At 53.1% G+C, this 21761-nt stretch overlaps 9 protein-coding genes across 10 annotated transcripts; 5 read left to right on the forward strand and 4 right to left on the reverse strand.

Moving 5' to 3' along the window:
* Positions 1-649: 649 nt before the first annotated feature.
* CKM354_000840200 (uncharacterized protein) lies at positions 650-2212 on the forward strand (the record flags this gene model as incomplete). The annotated part of the gene is made up of 1 exon (XM_044803775.1): positions 650-2212. The coding sequence occupies one exon, from the start codon at positions 650-652 to the stop codon at positions 2210-2212; it is 1563 nt and encodes a 520-aa protein (XP_044659710.1).
* Positions 2213-3123: 911 nt separating this feature from the next.
* CKM354_000840300 (uncharacterized protein) lies at positions 3124-4011 on the reverse strand (the record flags this gene model as incomplete). Its single annotated transcript, XM_044803776.1, has 1 exon — positions 3124-4011. The coding sequence occupies one exon, from the start codon at positions 4009-4011 to the stop codon at positions 3124-3126; it is 888 nt and encodes a 295-aa protein (XP_044659711.1).
* Positions 4012-5192: 1181 nt separating this feature from the next.
* CKM354_000840400 (uncharacterized protein) lies at positions 5193-7015 on the forward strand (the record flags this gene model as incomplete). Its single annotated transcript, XM_044803777.1, has 5 exons — positions 5193-6024; positions 6076-6298; positions 6347-6536; positions 6588-6804; positions 6858-7015. The coding sequence occupies 5 exons, from the start codon at positions 5193-5195 to the stop codon at positions 7013-7015; spliced, it is 1620 nt and encodes a 539-aa protein (XP_044659712.1).
* A 728-nt stretch (positions 7016-7743) lies between these two features.
* On the reverse strand, positions 7744-8502 carry CKM354_000840500 (uncharacterized protein; the record flags this gene model as incomplete). The annotated part of the gene is made up of 1 exon (XM_044803778.1): positions 7744-8502. The coding sequence occupies one exon, from the start codon at positions 8500-8502 to the stop codon at positions 7744-7746; it is 759 nt and encodes a 252-aa protein (XP_044659713.1).
* A 3817-nt stretch (positions 8503-12319) lies between these two features.
* CKM354_000840600 (protein anchor VAC8) lies at positions 12320-14348 on the reverse strand (the record flags this gene model as incomplete). Its single annotated transcript, XM_044803779.1, has 6 exons — positions 12320-12684; positions 12735-13730; positions 13786-13899; positions 13960-14080; positions 14158-14240; positions 14309-14348. The coding sequence occupies 6 exons, from the start codon at positions 14346-14348 to the stop codon at positions 12320-12322; spliced, it is 1719 nt and encodes a 572-aa protein (XP_044659714.1).
* A 2219-nt stretch (positions 14349-16567) lies between these two features.
* On the forward strand, positions 16568-17907 carry CKM354_000840700 (uncharacterized protein; the record flags this gene model as incomplete). The annotated part of the gene is made up of 3 exons (XM_044803780.1): positions 16568-17194; positions 17256-17736; positions 17792-17907. The coding sequence occupies 3 exons, from the start codon at positions 16568-16570 to the stop codon at positions 17905-17907; spliced, it is 1224 nt and encodes a 407-aa protein (XP_044659715.1).
* Positions 17908-17950: 43 nt separating this feature from the next.
* Positions 17951-19279, forward strand: CKM354_000840800 (uncharacterized protein; the record flags this gene model as incomplete). Its single annotated transcript, XM_044803781.1, has 1 exon — positions 17951-19279. One exon carries the CDS (start codon positions 17951-17953, stop codon positions 19277-19279), a length of 1329 nt encoding a protein of 442 aa, XP_044659716.1.
* Positions 19280-19846: 567 nt separating this feature from the next.
* CKM354_000840900 (uncharacterized protein) lies at positions 19847-20269 on the forward strand (the record flags this gene model as incomplete). Its single annotated transcript, XM_044803782.1, has 1 exon — positions 19847-20269. One exon carries the CDS (start codon positions 19847-19849, stop codon positions 20267-20269), a length of 423 nt encoding a protein of 140 aa, XP_044659717.1.
* Positions 20270-20500: 231 nt separating this feature from the next.
* Positions 20501-21487, reverse strand: CKM354_000841000 (uncharacterized protein; the record flags this gene model as incomplete). 2 transcript variants are annotated; one of them, XM_044803783.1, is made up of 1 exon in its annotated part: positions 20501-21487. In XM_044803783.1, one exon carries the CDS (start codon positions 21485-21487, stop codon positions 20501-20503), a length of 987 nt encoding a protein of 328 aa, XP_044659718.1. The 2 variants fall into 2 exon arrangements, with proteins under 2 accessions (XP_044659718.1, XP_044659719.1); XM_044803784.1 differs by having other exon boundaries at positions 20501-21250.
* Positions 21488-21761: the final 274 nt, after the last annotated feature.

The raw sequence follows: 21761 nt of genomic DNA on the forward strand, positions 1-21761 counted from the left end.
CGACATTGGTCACATTGCCAAATCATTCCACCCTACCTGCACGAAATGCTCACTTCCATCGTCACTGACGGTTTGCTGCAGCAGCCAACGTGTCGATGCTCGCTCCAAATGTCCATTGCATGCCGTGGACTACATCTCGAGCAGTCTGATCATCAAAGGCTTTGTCACATCTCTGAGTGCTGAGCGATGGCCTTGCCGACGTGCCCATACTTCACACAACCTGGAGTGAGATGTGAAGGTGAAGTGAATTGCAAACGCGAGCGACGCGACTCGTTCTCGCGTTCCAAGACTTTTTAGCTCCCGCGCCTCCCGCGCGCCAATGTGCGACCTTAATTCACAGGGGTCCGACAATTCTGGAGAATCTAGCGGTCGCCGGTAGATTGAAGGCATTGGGAGCTCGTAGTGCGTCCCGCCAGAATGCCACTTTTCTGTGCTGTCCTTCCCTTATAACACCTGCCTGCCACGCACTCCAGCTGACGACGAAGACGAGGTCGGGGTCTGGCGTGCAGAGGGTTCATCCTCGGTGCTGATCGAACGAGCATCTCGCCATTGACTTTTCGCTGCGATAAATCCAAAACCCGCCCACGACCTAGACCTGCGACAGTACACTGCTTACCTGCGCCCGAGCGCAGGACCCCCCTCGACCGCCATGACACAACAACACCTGGAGGCTGGCTCCTCTGCCCTCTACGCTCGATTCCCTGAACTCGACCACACTCCGCCGCCGCAGAAAGAATGGCCCATTGACGAAGTGTCGGTGTGCGCCAGCCCAGGCGACTTCACAGCTCCTGCCCCTCGATCACGAAGGAGGACATGGAGTGCCGTGCCAGACCAGGAGAGTTTGGGCAGTGCGCTCAGGAAGGCAATCATGGAACACCAGCTCGGCTTGTCTCTGAACTTTGTTCTGCTGCTGGGCATGACATACGCATTGTTCCCTAGCCTTCGGGGAAATATCAAAGCTTGCTTCATACTGTCGTATGCAGCAGAAGACTCAAGATTGTATGGACAAGGCCTGCGGGATATGTATCTGGTAGCGAGCTGCATCATCTATTTCACGGGTTTGCGAGCATTCATGCTGGACTATGTCCTCATGCCCATGGCTGCTGCATGTGGTATTGGAAGAAAGAAGGGTCGAGTTCGATTTGCTGAACAAGCTTATATGCTGGTGTACTATACCGTATACTGGTTCTGGGGTCTGGCCGTCTTTGTTCAGGATACACCAAGCGGTATCACCAACGTCAATGATTTGCTTGTGTCGCTATGGAGGGACTTTCCGAGGTTGCTCATGCCTGCCGGCATCAAGCTGTACTACTTGACACAATTCGCCTTCTGGATCCAGCAGATCATCGTCATACATTTGGAAGAGCGCAGGAAGGACCACTACCAGATGCTCACGCATCACTTTGTGACAGTTGGCTTGATGGGTGGCAGCTATGGATACAGACAGTGGCGCGTGGGCAACGCGATCCTGGTCTGCATGGACATTGTTGATCTCGTGCTTCCTTTAGCTAAGATCCTGCGCTACCTGGGCATGCAAATGGCCTGCGACTGCGCCTTTGGACTGTTTGTCATCACATGGATCGGTGCAAGACATATTTGCTACATTGCGATATGCTGGAGCATCTACGCGCATGTCAATGTCGTGACTATGCCATATGGAGTGTATTCCACAATCACTGGAGAACGCATATCGACAGACGGCGGCGAAACCATCATGGACAACCTATTGCAGCCAATGCTCCGACCAGAAGCGAAGACTTTTGCATTCAATGCCAACATAAGATGGTGGTTCCTCGGCTTACTCGGAGCACTACAACTAATCACCCTTGCATGGCTCGTGATGATCATGCGGGTTGTCATTCGTGTGATCCGAGGGCAAGGTGCCGACGACACACGCAGCGATGATGAAGGCGAAGACGAAGATGTGGACCCCATTCCTCCACAACCTTCCGACCACACAGCACCATTAGAAGCTGAGAAACCACGATTCATTGAAGTCGAAGCAAGCACAGAAGACCACAGTTGGCCAGCACGCAAAGTCACAGCAAATGGGAAGAGGAAATCAAAGGGCATCTCAAGTGGCCTCAATCTGGGAGAGCACAAGGAGATATTGAACAGGATCGGCTGTTTGAGCGAGGAGCAATTAGCTCGCGAAAGAGAGGCACGAAACGGTAGCGCCAGTCCAAGACCAGGCAGCGCTAGTTTGCGATAGATGTGGGTCATGTAAGATAGATGCCGCACATGTGGAGTTTCTGTGCGTCTAAAGGTGTTTGAATGCGGAGGCGCTGAAAAAGCTTGAGATTAAAGCAGGATATACCCAATCCAATGAGCATTTTGGTAAAGGTGCTGGTCAACCGTATATTCAAGTGCCTTCACTGTTGCTCATGCTACTTGTACGCCACGTGGTAACACCTGTCTCACTGCCATCTTGTATGCATTGCCACATACAGTAGCACAGTGTGCAGCGTGCAGTGTGCAAAGCCGAAGTGTCTGGAGTGGATGTAGTGAAGGGAGAAACAAATGAAACAAACCATGCGCGAGCATACTGAGTATGCATGCATGCTCCTTACTATGGTCTCGTCGGTCAATATGCTTCAGCGGATGGGCAAAAGCACGAGTAGAAAGACAAAAGGCAAAAAAGAAGCGAATGCGTTCACAATCGCATACTCGTATGCATTGTACTTTCGTCGAGATTTGAACTCGAGACCTTCAGTGTGTTAGACTGACGTGATGACCACCTACACCACGAAAGCGACATTGGCTCGACCTCTGATGAGATGCGCATGAAGAAGAAGTGTTTTGCACGCTATTATGTAGCCTGGTGGACAGCGTGGCTGCTAGTGGTGCTAGTGGACCCACCTTGGTGATTGTCGCCGAGGTCTGGCCATGGAAGCAGACAGCATTGATGTTTGGGACGCTGTGACGGCGATGGTTACAAGTGCTGGTAGTTCTTTGCGAAATCGTTTTCGTCTTGGAGCTTGGTGGGAGAACAGCGGTCAGTGTAGCAGCTGTATTGAACGACGAGTTTCAACGTCCATCGAAGCCGGCATTCGGGGCCTTGGTGCCGGATATGGCATTGAAGATAGCCAGGGACCGACTTGTCGCGTAGGCATTCCATCCACATCACCGAAGAAGGCGGTCGAAGGCAGTCATGATGTCCTGCCACTGCGCTTCGTGCTGAGACTTCCATGCCTGAACCTCAGCCACTCCAGCAAGGTCTTCTTGCATTCGAGCTGCATTCGTGGTACCACAAAGCACCTGCACATTGCCAAGACCCAGGACCAGGCTGTATAGAGCAACTTCTCTGCTGACGCTCGCCTGATCTCGGAGGCTAACCACGGGCTCAGATTTGAGGAGGTGAGGATTTGCGGTCAGCGTCCAGAATGATTGATATACGATCCCCTTGCTTTGACAGTACGTTCGCAGACTGCGGTCGTAGCCCGTGTCTCTGTAGAACCGGTTCTGTAAAATAGATGGCTTGACATCTGCGGAGTCATATAGCGCTTGGAGCAATTTGAGATCATAGCAATTGGATATGCCGAGCGTTCGCACATGCTCCGGCACATGTGTCTCCATAGCTTTCCATGCTTGGAGAGTCTGCGAAGTGGTTGGGAATGGCGAGTGGAGAACTAGACAATCGACATAAGGTTTTTCTCCGCCATCATGCTCGGTATGTCGGAGGTTCAGTAGGGATGAAGCTACTGATGAATTGACCTGATTGGCGATACTGTCTTGAGGATCATAAGGCACTCCTGCCTTCAGATCTTGTCCATTGATGGATGTGAATTTGGTCTGGAGGTAGAGATCTTCGCGCTTGAACTGCTCTTCGTGCAGTGCCGCGCGAATTCCCGCACCGACCAAATGCTCTTGGTAATGCTTTGGCTGAGCTGCCGTATCGACACCTCGGAACCCTAATAAGAGAGCTTGCTTCACCAGCTCTTTCGTGTGGTCTTTCTTCCATGCGGTCCCGTAAAGAAGGCTGGGAAGCTTGACCGCTTTCGTGGTGGCCATGACTGATCTTGACACGATGGTGATGCCTCGAGGCACAATCCTGCAGGTTTCTGTGACAAGGTAATCGTTGAAACAGGTCGATGGAGTCAAAGTGTGGTTGACGACCATCACCGAATGTCGTCACGAGCTGGGATTTGATTGGCGTGCCTCGAAATTTGACCCCCTGTCATCAATTTGCGGTAACGATCTCCGTTCTCAGATCCGAACCCTCACGTCGCCCATCGTCTCTTGACTTCACCTTGTGCACGCTACGCTGTTGGTGGCGTTTGACTGCCTGCTCGTGTGCTATTTCCGACTCATGGCGTGACTCGCGCATTTGGGGAGACGGCTTTGCAGCATACATTTAGACCTCGAAAACGACGACATGATAGCACGTTTCAAACTTCAAGCCACTGGGCGAAAATACGCATCCTGCTGCAGCATGCCTGCATACCCCGTCAAGCCGACATTCACGCTCTGCGCAGTGCAGGCATCATGTTGCGAAAATCCGTCAGCAGCGTATGTTGGCGCAGTATGGCTGGCTTGACAAGCTGCGAACTCGGTTTGGCAAAGAAGTGTCTGGTATAGACCGGGATCAATGGTCGAAGATAATAACGAACTGACGAACTGTACGGCGAACTCCAGATCTCCAGCCACTGAGGAGGCAGCCTGCCGCGGACTGCCGGCATCTTGTTTGACCTCCGGCTTCGCCTGACAGTCCCTACACGCGGACAGGACCACTGTGGAGGCGCAGAAGCGTCATCCCGAAGACTGTCGCCATCGAAAACTGGGAAGTGGTTGGCACGACAAGTCAGCACGGATACGAAGTTGAGCTCTCCTACTCGCAAAATCTTATGTTGACCTGGTATGCCCTGCTGGAATTTGGCCTGAAAATCTGCAGGGCCCGCCTCTCAAACATTCACCCCGGCAGGACCCTCTCGATCACCAATGCCCATGTGGAGATCGGACGTCTGCGGCTGGTTGCGTGATGAAATGCGCGAGGCTACGCCAAACCGCGACTTCAGGGTAAATTGCAGCTTAACGACTGGCCGGTATCAAATCATGTGGCTAAGTTTGTTGCAGAATGCGGCCATGGCTCTTTTCTACGTCAATGGTACCGACCAGCCCTCTCTCGGCCACCTGCATTCATCCTCTAGCGCGAGACCACAGCACGCCAGAAGCTTATAGGCCCTGCTTCGCTCATGTTCAACAACAACACTCCTTCCGGGCTCTCACACCGGGCATCGTCAGAGCTATTAGGAGATCTCGACAACACCAGTACAAGCGGCAGCTACCCATTGCGATCATTCGCAGACTACTCACGACACAATATGGCTCAACCAGGCGAGCAAGTGCCTGATACTCAGAAACATCCACTGCAGCCACAAAGTCCAGGCGCTGAGGATGTCACTTCAGAAGATGATGTGAAGGGATTCAGAGGCCCAGCTACCTTTGGCAGCATTCGAGGCGGAGATCGACCTCGCACTGCAGGACGAGATCGTTCCCACAGTAACACCTCCAAGTGGGAGCAGACCCAGCCTCCTCGGCTAGAGTTCGACTTCAATGAAGAGGAAACCGCAAGTCAAGCCCCACAACGACGACCTTCAAGACAACAGATCATGCGATATGGTCCTCCAGAAGAGTATGGATACAACGATCGCCCATACTGGCCACGTCCTCCGTACGACTACGGAACACCGGTTCGTCCACCTCCATCAGCGATGGGCGGCGACTATTGGGGCGAAGATCCGTCATACTACAATCGACCATACCCACGACGAATGAGCTCCGTTCGAGAGTCTGACGAGTGGCGATCAGCGGCTGGCGGTGGAAGAGGGCCGCCTGGTCCCCCCAGGCGACGGTTTACACCCTACGATGACGACCCATCAGAGTGGAACGATGACGATGAGAGACCACTTCGTCACCGACATCACCGAAGGGCGGGAGGTCAACCGCCGTCCTCCAAGAGTCCTCCACCGGAGGTCATCATGCGCCTGCCATTCACTGAATGGATGAATCGGTCAGCCAAAGCTCGTATGCCACCTATGCTCCACACAGAATGAATAGCACTGACAATGATCGCAGACTTTGTCGCAGCACTAGGCGAGTTCATGGGAACGACGATGTTCTTGTTCTTCGCGTTCGCCGGGACACAAGTCGCGAACATCGGTGCAGGTGATAATGAGAACCAAACGACAACCAACGCCTCGACTGGATTCAGTCCAATCGTGCTGATGTACATCTCGCTCTCTTTCGGCTTCAGTCTGATGGTGAACGTCTGGATCTTCTTCCGTATCTCGGGTGGACTGTAAGTGTTTCCTTGGTGCATGATTCGACGTCGACTAACGCCGCACAGGTTCAATCCCGCCGTGACACTCGCCATGATGATTGTCAAGGGCGTTGGCATAGTGAGAGGTGTTCTCCTCATCGCTTCCCAGATCCTTGGCGCCATCTTCGGGTCATACATTGTCTCAGTTCTGTTCCCGACAACATTCAACGTGCGGACGACATTGTCGGATGGCACTTCCGTCGCTCGTGGTGTTTTTGTAAGTTACCCCTGCTGCTTGGATGCCTAGGCACTCGCTAACATCACGCAGATCGAGGCGCTACTGACCGCAGAACTGGTTTTCACAATCTACATGTTGGCCAACGAAAAGCACAAGGCCACGTTCATGGCGCCCGTTGGTATCGGTCTCGCACTATTCGTGGCAGAGCTGATTGGTGTCTACTACACTGGTGGAAGTCTGAACCCAGCCCGGTCCTTCGGGCCATGCGTCGTCTCCGGAGTCTGGGACCCAGAGCACTGGATTTATTGTAAGTCATAGAAGCCGCTAGAATGCTACGAGCACACGCTGACATTTCCACAGGGGTCGGTCCAGCCGCAGGAGCTCTCTTAGCATGGGCATTCTATCGCCTGATCAAGATGCTCGAATACGAGATGGCCAATCCGGGACAAGAATCTGCCAGCAAGGAAGAGGCGGCTGAGGAAGCAGAAGAGATGACGCCGAAGAAGGAAGTTGTATAGTTCAAGGACATTGGCATCACAGGGGGCGGTTGAGCATGAGCATCGAGCACGAAAGCTGAACTCCCACGAGTCTATCAAAATTAATGAACAATGACCAACTCTAGTACATAGTAGATACCATTTGCATCAGATGGCGCATCGGATCATGGCGTGTGGTATCTCACATAGCACGGAGGGGTTAAAATCACTCATCACGTTGTACACTTTCTTGTGCGACGAGTCATTCCAATTATTGCATCAATCACATAACGCTATCTGACTGACTGAAGACTTTGCTACAACTTCGCATCCGCGTGAAACTGACACATCTCGTCATGTCGGTGAATCTGACGCGCGTGTTCCATCTCTCCATGCCCCTGACTCAAGAGCAATAGACCTGAAGAGCCAGTCGATTGACCATGACTCGTGAACGACTGTATGGTAGGCACAAAAGCGACAATGTATAGCTGTAAGCGAACAACTCATGCTTGGGCGTCACACTTGCGTGTGAAACTCCATGCTTGGCGAACGATCGAGAGTGATTGAGAAGCACGATCATGCAGCGACCGTTTTCTGCTTCACTTCAGATCTTACATCATGTCCACCTCGTATCGCCAACACTGGAAGTGTCCAATGCTGGGCTTGTCTCTGAGAGAAGAATGGCGAAGATCTGGTTGCTATCGCATGAGCTGATAGCCTCAACGAGGTTTTGTACTTGACAAGACATGCTCACATCTTGTTGAAGCGTCTCAAGTCATGTAGAAAGCGTCCCAAAGGCCTGCTATCCTTCCCTCCCACGCCTTGAAGGTCGCGCGCGCAAAGACATCTCCAGGAGAGACGGGACCTCTCAGCGCTCTGGTATCTCTTCTCCCTGTGCGACCCCTTTTCATGCTCGGCTTCACCACAATATCCGACCATAATTCAGTCTGCTTCAAGTCCTGTTGCAGACCATCTATCCTCCTGACCCCTTCTTCGAGTTCCAGCATCCGCCCCACGATACCATTGACCGCCACTCGAATTTCATGAACGACCTTCGCCATTTTAATCCTGCTATCCTCGTCCATAGACGCTGAAATTTTACAGGCAAGGTCGGGGAATGTCCGAAGGGTGTCTTGCCAGCAGTCGAAGAAGTCGTCATCATCCCAAGCACATATCTCGACTCCAAACTGCTGATGGGCAAGTCGACAAAGAGGATCATTCAGTGTCACAAATCGGCAGCCCATCGGAATGTTGTGGTAGCGGAATCCTATGTCAAGGTATCGATTGACAGCGAGTGAGAAGTAAGTTTTGCTCTTCGCTATGGCTTCATTGACGCGCTTGGCCCACTCTACCCCTGAAATGTCTTCGCATTCTGCGGCGTCGCATGCGGTATTTGAACGTCGCTGTGAGTCTGTCGGTGTTGATAAGAGCCCCTCGATCGAGTAGTCATCCTCCTCATAGAAATTGTATGGGTGTTGCGAGACGATCTTGAAATGTAAACATTGGTATGTAACGAGCTCATAACTCATGTCGCGTTCGTTCGGCTCTGGACCCTCTTGTGCCGCTGGTCACGGAGCTGGTATTCTGCTTGAAGCGGGCGTATCGATTGGCACGTATTCGTTGTGCAAGTCAGAGTCGCGGCGCGTGGACGTGCATTGTCGCCAGCGAAGCGCTTGACCGTTGTGAGTCTAAAGATAAGCAAACAATGCGGTAGATGCAGCGAGAACAATCTCTTTGTGGGTCTCCGAACGCACAAAGATTCGCGACCAGGCGCGATTCTTTGTTTTGCTTTCGATCAAAACTCGAGGGTCGAATCTTCCGGCAGGCAAGGACAACTCATAACCCGCACTGCAGCTTCCACCAGCATTCTGACAATCTTCAGGGACAGCACCAGCAGCATGGGCGCAACTCGAGCTGCTTCGAGTACCGAAGCTCAGGTGATCGCCGTCATATCATCTGTGGTAATTATCCTGGTCGTTGTCGTCCTCATCCTCATCGGTAGGCGGTGGTGGAAGAAGAGAGAGCAACGAGCAGAGGAGCTGGCCTCCTCGAGCGCAGAACCATTCGCATTGCGGAAGAGATCGCTGACACCAGACCTAGAATCCGGGATACCACCTCCCCTTCCTCCTCCGGCCCCAGCTTTGATTATGAGAGAGGTCTAAGCCTCATAAGTTTGTAGCCGCCCATTCTTGCCGTGCTGGATGTGCTTACCTATCTTCATAGCGCGTCTTCGCAAATCTATACCATATATACTTGTCCCCTATTTCCTGCATTTCCTTTCCTTTTATTAGGAATGGCCATATCTACGGCATTCGCAGGAATGTGCCCTCAACCTGCAGCATGCAAACGCACTGAATGTGATAGATCTATCTTTTCGCCGTGAATTAGCAAATTGTGCTGATAGGTACACTCTTGTGTTGGACATGGATGCCATGAGTCTGATGCTGATCTTCTTTATCTAGAGAAGACGTCTCACAATACGATGAAAGAACAGCGATACCTTTCCAGGTTTTGCGCATACCTGTTGCAACCGTTACAGCGGGCCGTGGTGAGGAATGAAGTGAGAAAGAACCGCTAGCGGACACGTTTGGCCATCCCAGGGGCCATAGACGTACGTTTCCTGTGCCTTTCACGATTGGTAATGTTCAACACTCAGTGGAAGCTGACAACACACACACTGTGAGAAGATATGAGCTTGGTCAAGGGTGATTCCAAATAGTGCCAACAAACCTGATGTGAGCAAGGTAGGTGCGAATTTCCCCTTCCGCTTTCCTTAGTAATTCGCCACTTAGTAACCCACCACCAACCCAAGGAAGTCGCAATACAACCATCGTAACACTTTTGGCAAACGAGTTTATTTTTACCATAGCTCAGCGGTGCCGATGGCCTTTGCACATCCAGAAAGACATGGCGGCTGAAAATGCTTGGGCACCGCCTAGAGGGGATGCCATATATATATATATATATGTGTGTGTTCATCTGGTGTTCTGTTCAAGTCATATTGCACAACAGCTTCTGAATCGACGAGATCACAGAGCCACAAGCCCTCATACCAAGGAGTCCGGACTCTCCATCACCATGAGATTCTACCACACTATCATCTTCCTCCTCGCCGCGCTTGCCCAAAGTGCTCCAGTTATCAAGTAAGTGAAGCAAGTGGCAGCTTTAGCCCATCTTCCACCTCTCAACGATCTCAAAAGAGTGCACCACAAATGAGGAGTTCTAACCATCTCTCAAAGCACCACCCCAACAAATCTGGACGACTTGTCCACCAACAATCTAGCCCCACGCCAAAAAACAGACAAGAATATCAGCAACGGAGCTATGGGCCAGAATAGAATCCCATGTAACCAGAAGATGGGTAGCGGTGGCAACTGCAAGAACGCAGGCGGAAATACTGGTAACCCGTATAATAGGGGTTGTTCAAAGATTGAACATTGTCGTAAGGGGGGCCGCCGTCAAAGGTCAGTAACTCCTTAGAGTCCACTCCGTAGACGTAGTGTCCAGTAGCGAATGGATTGGCTTTTCTTTCGCTTCAGGAGTACGCACTGCATGCGATCACTTCCTACTACTCTCACGGATTGAGCGTCTGCGTGAGTCGTAGCCAAGCCTCCGTTCATGATAGACATGGCTGCCTTCGAGTGTGTCCAGTCTGGATCGTCCCAGAAGGCACATCTCGACTGTTGGCCAGAGGAGAACGGAAGCACAGGTACTTGAGCGGCTGCTGTGAGAACGAATGTGATACGGAAAGCTCCCGGAGGCACACAGCTTTTCTACTGTAGACTCGACAAATAAAAGTTTCCCCTTCTGGCCTTTTCACTAAACCATTCTTTAGTAACATGTCTACACCTCAGGGTAGTAGCATGTGAAGACATCATCACAAACAAGTTTCACAATTCATACTTCCCACTGAGCTCACCTTGTCGTCACACTATGTGATGGTAGCCAGGAGAGCAGCTCATGCAGTTGAACAGCAGTATATACATATACGCGTGCATATCCAGCAATCACCTCAAGCTACATCCCATCGAGAGCCTGAACAACAACCACAAAGATCACATTCCAAGATTTCATCTTCATCCATCCATACGGCCACCATGAAGACCCAATCCGCTCTCATCCTCTTATCTGCAGCACTCTCCTTCAGTGCACCAATCAAGTAAGCAACACCAAGCCAACGCTCTCCAACGCCTTCTCAATCCATACACCACACACCCTACTCACCTCCCAAAAGTAGCAACCCAGAAAAGAACAACAACGCCATCAATGCCGCCAGAACTCTAGAACAACGTCAAGACAGCGTCATCAGCAACCCAGCCATGGGACGCAACAGAGTTCCCTGTTCGCGCCCAATGGGAAGCCACGGCAACTGCGAAGGAGCAGCAAATTCCGGCAATGGCTATCATACGCCTTGCGAGAATTCACTTCGATGTCGACATGACGGCTCTCATTCCTGATCGGAAGCAAATGACTTCAGCCACAATGCCGGCCAGTGTGACGATGATTTTTCTTCTTCAACTTTGACTATCAGGATTGACGATTTCTTGTGATTGCCATGTTTCGCCGAGTTGCACGTTGGCGGGTCGAAAAAAAAAGCAGGATCGTATCGTCGATTTTTGATTTTTCGTCGGCAGCTTCTGAAAGTGACTCTGTAGTTGGAACTATTCGTCTCAAGTAACCTTTTTCGCAGCGTCACTTCATTTCATTTCTGCCATCGGCAGAGGAAACCATGCAAACGATGATATCTAAGTCCACTTAGCGTCAGTGCCAGAAGTACTTGCTTCAGGTGTGGGCTTCTCTTGCTTACGGAAGCGATCTCAGCTCGGAGGAACACAGAAGAAGCCTACAATGCCCAGAGTGCATCAACAATCTTTTGTATCATTTCTTCTAGTCATGCCAGGATATGCCACGAATGCTTCGAGGATGGAGAAATCAAAGGATCCTCTCCTCATGCTCTCTCATACAAGTAGCAGCAGAATGCACACATCTCTCCTCCCTTCATTCAACTTTCCAGTCCTTCCATAGTCCCCCTTTGCATCCAATACACTTTCGTGTTACTACGCCACACTTCGGTATCCATTGCATCTCTGTGTCTCGACAACAACAAACAGGATGTCGCCCTCCGGGAGCGCCATCCACGAGCCTGGTTTTGACTCCATCACCAAGCCCCATCTCCAACGCCATCATCCCAAAATTCGCCCGAATGCTGGTATTGCAATAATCGAAGAAGAGAAAATCAGGACCTTTTTTCAAAATGCGCGCGCTCGCTTGCTGGCTTTCAATCAACAACATTCAAAATGCATAATCGTGCTGGCAGATATTTCGCGAGCATCAATCCGTTCTTCGTCATGACGCTTTGAACGAAGACGGCTGGCTATCGGTTTTGCTGCCCGGTGGCACGTCGCCATTGCTGATCTCGAGACATCGCCTGGCAAGTGCCACGACTTCGCCTTCGCCGTCTTCGCTATCCTCGCCTTCGTCCTCGGATTCGACCTGCTTTTCGCTAATCTCTCGGACCATGTTCATGACATCTTCGGATTTCGTGATGACGTCTGTCAGCTTCTGATCGCCAGACTCGAGCAATTGGAGGAGGGTCCAGATCGCGATGTGTTGGAATGTTGGATCACCAGAGGCCAAGAAGCGGTTGAGGTAGCCATGAATACCACCTTGTGGCTCTTTCCACGAGGTAAGGAACAGCGAGTAGTCACCAACTAGATATCGTCAGCATCACCCATTGTGTGCAAAGCACAGCAGCACTCACCTTTACTGCTCAGGTTACCCAAAGCCGCCGCACTGTTCCCCTGCACTTCTATACTTTCGCTTTCGGTAAGTGGGATGAGGACATCAAACACGCCAAGATCCAACAGCTGGGGTTTGAGTTCGTCTGACAGGGCAAGCACAGCAATGGCGGCCGTCATTTCTGATTGCACGCTGAGCGGCACATCCAACACCAACTCCTTACATTTCTGCACGGCACCAGCTTGCAGCACTAGTTGCTTGTTGCGATCCGACGAAGCAGCGAGGTTTCGTAGTGTCGAAATTGCATGACATTGAATCTCTTCGTTGTCAGTGGAGCCGAGCAGGTCGACAAGCGGTTTGAGAAAGCCAGCATCGATGATCGGCGACTCGTTCATGGGGTGTATGCTGATGTTCCGTATGCAAGCAACTGCTGATAAGATCAGGGGGAGGTAGCTGCTCTGTAGTAATCCAAGTAATGGCGGTAGTCCTCCGGCTCGTACAATTTCCAATTGATACTTTTCATCACTGGCCAGATTCCTGAGCGCGAGAGCGGCCTGGCATTGCACTTTCGGCGCCTGACCTTTCATCAAGTGCACCAGGCTTTGCACCAGCTTCGGTTCTGTTTGCGCCAATCGTTTACGGTTCGTGCTGTCCACCGCAATATTGCTGAGAGCTGTCGTGCAGTAGTACTGCACATCGGTATCGGTGCTACTCAGCAAGCTGACAAGCACGGGTATAGCACCCGCCGAAACGAGCTGTTGTCGGTTGTCGTCTGAATGTGTCATGTTGAGTAGAGCTCCCGTCGCATTTCGCTGCACCCTCATATCCTTGCTCTTTGCCAATCTTGTCAGCGGCGCAAGTGCTCCAGATCGTGCGATGCGGGCTTTGTTCTCCTCGTGTGTGGCTAGATTCGTTATACAGCCGACAGCGTTGCACTGCACTTCGACGTTCGGGCTGTTCATTTGTCGTATTAGTGGCGTCAGGCCTCCGAGCGAGACGATGAGGGTCTTATTCTGGCCTGTGAGTCGCTTAGCGGCGTGTTCTGATATGAGGACGTGCGGCACAAAGCATACCATCTACGGCGAGATTGCCCAGCGCGGCCGAGGCAGCACGTTGGACCTCGATGTCGGGGCTCTCGAGTAGGAACAGGATAGGCTCGAGGGTCGATCGATCTACCGGCCGCACATCTGTCGAGCATCCCAGTCAGCATGTCCTACCACCGCAGCTCACGATATGCTAGCACATGCCTCTTTCGGTAATCTCAGCAAAGGTCAAGCTGGCGCTCCGTTGTAAGTCGATATTTTGGCTGTATACCAAGGTAGATAATGCATCGAGAGGCGGTCCGCTGAAGAAGTCGGTTTCTGCTCGCTGTTGATCGCCTACGTCAGCATGTGCATGTGTCTGGCGGTCGAGCCTGGCGTTGCGGTGAGAGGCGTCGGGCGTACATTGTCGAGGAAGCTGAGAAGGTCGGCGACGGCCTCTCGTTCCGTGTCTGCGAGGACATTGTCGTAGTCGACCTTGGAGCGACCTGTCTGCTGTCAGTCACGGCTCGCGCTACCATGGCGGTGGGTGGAGGATGCGTGGTGGATGGCGTACTTCCGCAACATGAAAAGATCCTGCGACACAAGTCGGCCATGATCTGATGCCTCAGCGCGGCGGCCGGGCGGAGGTGGATGGCGAGCAAGCAGGTGAAGCGTCGGCGGCGGCGGTGGCTTTCGACGGAGCTAAGGTATCCAGGCACGTCGTGGTGCTAAATGCGCGGTCATGTGAAGGTAGATCGGAATGATGCTTTGAACAGCCGGGGACAAGATCACAGTGCGCGCACCAGCAGCAGCACACATTCACGGCGCGTCGCAGAGGGCGGTGGACGTGTGCTATGCGGCGAGGCGAGGTTGGGATGGGGTGGTGGTGTTGGCGGCAAGGCCGTCTTGCCCATCACGATCGTCGCTCAACACGCGGAAGCTGCCTCTTTGCGCTTCTTCGCGCGGTGGTGTGGAGCCCGGCGCCCGTGCTCACACAACTGCTTCACGCTTCGCTTCGCCATCTCACGAAGACCAGCCAGCAACCACGAGCGGGACCTACGATGCTGCATGCTGCACACATATATACCTCATGGCACGAGGCAGACCATCTCCGCCGATGACTGCCCGTGCCTGCGGGCTGCGCGTGCTGTCTGCGATGCGATGTATTCATTTATACACCACGCCATGGCCTCGCTATCGCCTAACGCCGCTGGCATTGCCGTCGTCATCAGTCTCACATCAAGCCACTGCGTTCAAAGGTATGGCCTGAACGCATTACTCGCATGTACCGCATGTCATTGTGCTCCTTCGACGTGCTGCATGGCAGTACCGCTTCCACTGCCGCTCATTAGCATCTCCACTGAGCCATTTTCCTCGACGACACAGCCACTGCCCACCCTCCAAATCTGCTATAGGCGCTATGTCCCTGCTAGTAAGTTGGTTGGAGTGTTAAGGATAGATTGTGGTAGGTTATCTCGCCGTCTTCACGGGAGATCATCGAACAGCGAAAAGCCTGTTGCGCCTTCAAGGTTCTCCGAGTGGTGGCCACGGCTACAGCACGTATGGTCGCGTTCATGTCGGCAAAGCGTGCAACTGCACTAGCATATGAAGGACCGTAAGAATGGGGGAGTTGCTACCGTCTCACTTCACTTCGGACCTTCAAAAGCTCAACTTGGCATGCACACCAAGCCTTGGCCGCAGAATAGACCGGGAGCTCGAGCTGTCGCTGCAGCCACCGCACAGGGTTGCGCGACCTTCGCATGTGATCGATCTCAGTGCCACTGCTGCAGCCTCATCGCCTGTGCGATGACTTCGGTCACCGTTGACTTTCGTGATGAGGCAGCGCTGGCTAAACGAATGACCCGTCGGTGCACGAAACCTTGCCAGGCAATGAACCGACGTGGCCATCATCATGTCATCCCGGCGTCCCCCAGAGCCTCTCAAAGATATCGGGAATGAGGGCCAGCGGCAACCGTGGCACAATGTCGTAGGTTCTACCAGGGCGGGCATCGCAATGAACGCATACCAATGCTAGCGAGCACACCCTGGCGATCGCTTCTTTCCCCCACTTGCACTGGTGAAGCACCACGTAGCTCGAGTGATTCCAAAGATGAGCAGTCGAAGGGAGTATGGATCGCCCACTGCATGTCTGCACACGACGAGCTAGCTGGCAGCCTGGTAGGAGTGCAGCGTGCGCTCTGGGCTGGGCGAACGACAGCTCCCGATGACTGTACGAATGCAGCGGCAGTGGTAGGTTTTGCGGCTCGGAAGGCTGCGATGAGTGCAGCGCGGGTAGCGAATGGGCAGCTCCCAAACGCGGAGAACAGGGTGGAGTAGCGGCGCAGGGCCAGATCGACGCCGTGTGCTCGTTTTGCGCGGAACCTTGTTGAGCTTGTCGCTGCTGGGCCGGGGCTTTCACGCTTCTTTCATGTCCTACCACAAAAGCGTAGCAGCTGGGGCTGTGTCAAAGCCTCCATTCTTGGCTGCAGACTGGGCACCGTAGTTTATGACCACACATCCGTCAGATCACGGCCTGATCTGAGAGCCCGTCGCATGCCCCTCTTCGGTACCTCCCCTTCCCTTCGTCTCGCTGAACACGCCTACCAGACATATTGACGGCGGCCTCCTGTGCGGTGGCCGGTCGCTCTTGCTCTCGACCACCAAAGCACCTTCCCATCTGTCCCTTTGACTGCCACCGCCACTGCCCATCCATCGCATATTGCGCCTGCTGCCTCTGCCTCCCCACGCCGCACGCACGCCGACCCCCCGGTTTCTTGGTGCTGCTTCGTCCTTGGCCCCACCCTGCACCAGCGCGCAGCCAGACCCGCCGTTTATGGCCGCCTACGAAATCAGCAAACATTTCAGTGGTCTCCGCGTTCAAACTGCACGCCGCAAGGGCCGACCAGATCCCTTCGCAACGGGCTTCGAAGATGATAGCGACGACGACTTCCGGAAGAGCAGACCAAAGACCAAGGCGCCGGTGCCGGCTAAGCCGTCGCCCATAGCACCTCGCGTCTCCTCCCCGACCAAGTCGCCTCCCGTAGCCGCGAAGCCTCAAAACCTCGACGACGACGATAACTTTCTGCTGGAAGTCAGCGCGCAAAAGAAGGCTGACCGCCGGCCGTCGCCCGCCCCACCGAACCCAAAGACCGCCGCTCAGCGCTTGGTCGACCGAAGTGGCCGCCGCGGTTCACTGCCTGGAGCACTTCCATCCAACACAAAGAAGGCTGCGGTCCTCGCCGCTGGCCCGTTGGCATACCTCGACGACAGTGACGAGGAGGACAACATATCGTATCCCTCGAACCGCACCGCTCGTCAGCAGAGTCCCGCTCCGCGGAAGACTTCGGAAGACGGTATCGGACGCTCCGCCACCCCCAGTGGTCAACGCAACTCTCAGCCATCTGTCGACAGGTCTATCGTAGTCCCCCGCCATACCGTCGCATCGCCCTTCGCTGGAACTGTGAGTATCTGCTGTCATCACGTGATCTCATCGAAACGCTCGCGCTAACCCCAGGTCTCAGAAATATTTGCAGGACAGCGATTCCGACTCCGACGAGGAAGCCGTAGCATCCCGAAAGGGGAGTGCTGAGGAGATTGACCCCCTTCCTGAAAACAAGAAGCATCACGAGGTACAGCGCGTCGACAAAGGAAAGATACAGAATGGGGGCGGCGTTTCCTGGCGAGCCTTCTCGGCCGGCCGTGCGGAGCAGCGGAATGCTGAGCTCGAGACTCTCACAGCAAATTTCAGAAAGCGCGGCCGCAGCATCCAATTCAACCCAACAGCGAGAACCGACGATGGCCGACAAATCACACTCGCTCCAGGCGTCGACAGGAGTGGACCGCTTCTCGGCCGAAAGCCTGGGCAAACTCGAGCAAAGTCTCCCCCAAGACGTGCCGCAGACACGAAACACAGCTTCGAGGAGGATGAGATGGCTGATCGGGAATTCGGAGGACCCGTCCGAACTTACGACCCAACTGTCTGGAAGACGAACCCCTTCAGTGGTGAGTGCAGCGCGTAGGATGTGTTGCGACGATCATACCAACGCGTGACGTGTAGGAGAACCTGTGCGACGAACCAGTGACGGGACCGGGCAGAGCCCGGATACCATTCTCAAACGACTTGACTCCGCAAACGATAGCATCCCTGACATCCGCATCGACAATGTCGCCTAGTCATGATCTCAACGGCCCCTCTCCTATCACATCTCCAGACAGCATGACTCGAATGCTTTCATCCATCGACTCCATTACCAAACTGACAGTATCACCTCAAACGATACCCGAGGGCAGAACTGTGGATCACGCTATGCTCGAGTCGCCTGTAATGTCGCCCATGACAGAGGACTACGATCCGCTGAGCAGGAATTCGAGTATGCGTTCTATGCGTTCCCGCCGAGTCCCGACATCACGGCGGTCATCACGGCGTTCAAACTCCGCCAATACTTCGGTCAGTCCAGCGCATGCTTTCCTTGCAAACTGGGGTCGAGGCGATGCCGAAGACAATCCACCTGAGCCAAAACCTGACGACGAAGGTCAAGCGATTGGACTCAATAACGAGTACATCATCGGACGGACCATCAGCCGTGGCGGATTTGGCGTAGTCAAGGAAGTACACTCTCTCGATGATCACGGCCATCGCACCGTGAAAGCGGTCAAGATAGTGCGTAAATCCATCACTGGCGCAAACGAGATGGAAAACGAAAAGGCGCAACAAGAGATTGAGCATGAAGTCTCCATTTGGCGCTATCTGAACCACCGTCATGTCTTACCTCTGCATGCAGTGTACGAGACTGACTATGCCACGTTTTGTGTCATGGATCTTAATGTGGGTGGGACGTTGTTCGACTTAGTAAGAAAGTCTCGCCAACATGCTGCTCGTAACGATGGTCGCAAAGGCTTGGCACCTCCTCTCGCCAAACGTTACGCATACCAGCTCGCGTGCGCCCTGCGTTACCTGCATGAAGATATTCGCGTCTGCCATCGCGACGTGAAGTTGGAAAATTGCCTCGTCGACATGGCCGGACCTGACTCGGAGACACTTGGCGGAAACTTGCGCCTTTGCGATTTCGGTCTTGCCGATTTCTTGCACAGTGAAGCTCCAGACGACGGATCGCGAACACCTCAGCGAGTGTCGTCACATCGATCACTCTCGAACGACATGCCCTTGCCAACGGCTTCTTCGGTGATTGGCACACTCGAATACGCGTCACCTAAAGGATTGCTGGTAAATCGAAAGCTGTATGAGACCGCAGGCGACGTGTGGGCCTTTGGCGTCGTCGTATACGCACTTTGCACTGGACATCTGCCCTTCCGACACACCATGCCTAGCAAAACTGTGGAGATGATTCTTCGCGCCGACTGGGACGAAGATGCACTGCGACACGCCGCCGCCGGTGGCGAAGAGGTCATGGACCTCGTCCGAGGATGCCTGGAAAAAGACATCGATATTCGATTCACAATTAGCGACGCCCTTCGCAGCCCATGGTTCGAAGGATGTCGCGAGGCGGACGAAGAAGTGGCCGCCACTGCTTCGGTGTGGGGCTGAAACTTCTTTGGCCTCACCACCACCACCACTTCTGATGTACAACACCCAACGACATGCATTCAACAACATTCTATGGACATATTACGATTTGATGACAGCGGAAACGAATCAGATGAAACCAAGTCAGTTTCGATGTATTTTTGCGGCGCTCTTGTTCTTCTTTTCACGCGTTGCATGGAGGACTGCGAAGGCATAGGGTTGGAAATTTGCGGCAGTTCAGGACCATTTTTGGCACGGATACCCAGGGTGCGGCGCACTTGTTATTCTCTACTTACTCCAATTCGTACGTTGAAGAAATATCACTGTACACCTTTTCAGCTCAAAGTTCGCGTTGGCTGCTTACTCGTGTCCCTGTCCCCATGAGTGTGGGTCATCCTTAAGTTTATGCTTACTTTGAGCCGTGGGTGCGCAACTCATGCTGGTACCAGAGATATGGGACCACAAGGGTCTTGATGGCATTTTGTGTAGTATATATCTTACACTCACCTATCCCAGGTGTGCTACATTCACAGACAGTAACTTGCAGCCTCTCGAAGTCAACACCCAAGTCAAAGCTGTTCATCAACAATGCCTTTCATCCCACAGCACAGAAGCCTCACCACCCGTGAGCGCGAGGCCATCCTCGAATTCAAAGAATCTCACCATGACGACTCCGCACCGGACCTCCTGGTGAACATGAACGATCGCTTCCTCGGTTCGTCGGATCCTGGAGTCAACAACAACGACAAGAAGGTGAATCAAATCACCTATTTTCCTGCTTATACGCAAGGCGTTGCGCTCTTTAATGGGTTTCAAGCGAATGTGCAGCTTGTCCCAAGAGGACTTGGTCCCCTTGTGGGCGACTACAAGCCTGATGAGAGGGTGGCTTGGTTGGGGTTTGGGGCGATTGTGATTCTGGTTGGGGGTTGGGTGGTCAAGCGCTTCTGGGGAAAGAAGCAGAAGAAGATGATGCGGGAGGGCGGAGAGGATAGGGGGTTGCATTTGGCCTGAGCATGGAGGCATATGGCTTGAGTGACTGACTTGTTTCGCGGCTGTGGCGTTCGGTGGAGAATTTTAGAAGGTAGAGCACGATTGATTCTGGCAGAGCGGCTCAGCTCACCGTCCGGTTCTCTGCTAGTTGTGATGCTTCGATGCTTCTGGAGGTAGCCATCGAGGCGTGGGATTATTGTATGATACTTAGAGTGATTATTCGAACTTCGACCCAGGTGTCCCAATTATACGTCAATCGTGTAAATCCCTCTCTAATGTAACCTCCGGCTTGTCTATGCGATAAAGCGTCTTGGCAGTGTTGAAGTATGCTTCATATTCCACCTCCTCAATACCTTCACCTGGTGGTAGATCGTAATGATAGTGACCACCACGGTTGCTCCCATCTGTCGTAAAGCAATGTGTATGCTCCATCCTCAGGCCGAGCTTTTTGCCAGGGTCTGCTGAGTGGAAGACCGACAGGCAGACGATAGGGGCTTCGAAGTCGTGGTAAGTCAACCAGTCGTTCAGTTGCTTTGCATCCGGGAAAGGAGGGCCATTCTTTGCCTCAAACCCAGGCATGACGTGAAAATGTGCTTTGCCCTTCTTGAGCAGGAACATGCCTCCAATGCTGATCGGTCGCTCATCTCCATACTTTTCAGCCAGTGCGCGACGTATGCACTCAGTGAAACTCTTTTGTTCGCCTTTTCTGGACCGAGCTGTGACTTTCAGCACATCCCCAGGAGCTCCATTTGATCCGTACAAGTTCATCATCAGTGCGCAATCACAAGACGGACTTGGCGCACAGATAGCAGCATGCTTGCCTTCCGCACCGTCGAACTTGGTGTAGTACGTCAAGTTCTTGACCTTGTCAAAGTTGTCCTGCCAGCTGAGATTGGGGGCTAATTCTGAATTGACGCCAACGTGATGGAAAGGTCCTGCTCCCGCACCAAGTAGTTGTCCTTGCTTCGAGTCCATCTGCATCTCCTGAGCAATCTTCAGCATGTCGTACTTGCATTCCAGACGAGGTTCAGGGAATAGATTCGGCTGGCCTCCAATGTCTGCGACTTTCTCGTTGCCGTACAGACCTTCTGTGGCTAGGAAGTAGGGAGCTTGGCGAAGATCTGGACATGGTGATACGCTGACTTTGGCTTCTGAGAAGTTGGCGCTAAGTGCTGGAGCGATCACATCTGCCAGCTCGGAAAGAGAAGGAGGCGATAGCTTGTGCTGTGTTGTTTGCATCTTTCGAGCTGTGAACTGCCTGGCTAGTCCACTCAACCTGTGCATCAAGGAATAACGTGTTCTTGCTTGGCGCGTAATCCGGAAAGACGGTCATATGGGCAAAGAGGAAGATGACCACTGTTGAACTTAGTGGAAAAAGAAATCTGGTGTTCTTTCTTCCGATCGTCAATGTTGAATGCGGCTTCCTCTAGTCAGGTGAAGTTGGAGCAGCCAGTTGCCCGAGCTCAGCTCTGTTTCGGTGACTGCTGTCCCAGCACGTTCGGAAACATTTGCT

Source organism: Cercospora kikuchii (genome assembly GCF_019650295.1).
Source record: "Cercospora kikuchii DNA, contig_00005, whole genome shotgun sequence".
Lineage (NCBI taxonomy): Eukaryota > Fungi > Ascomycota > Dothideomycetes > Mycosphaerellales > Mycosphaerellaceae > Cercospora > Cercospora kikuchii.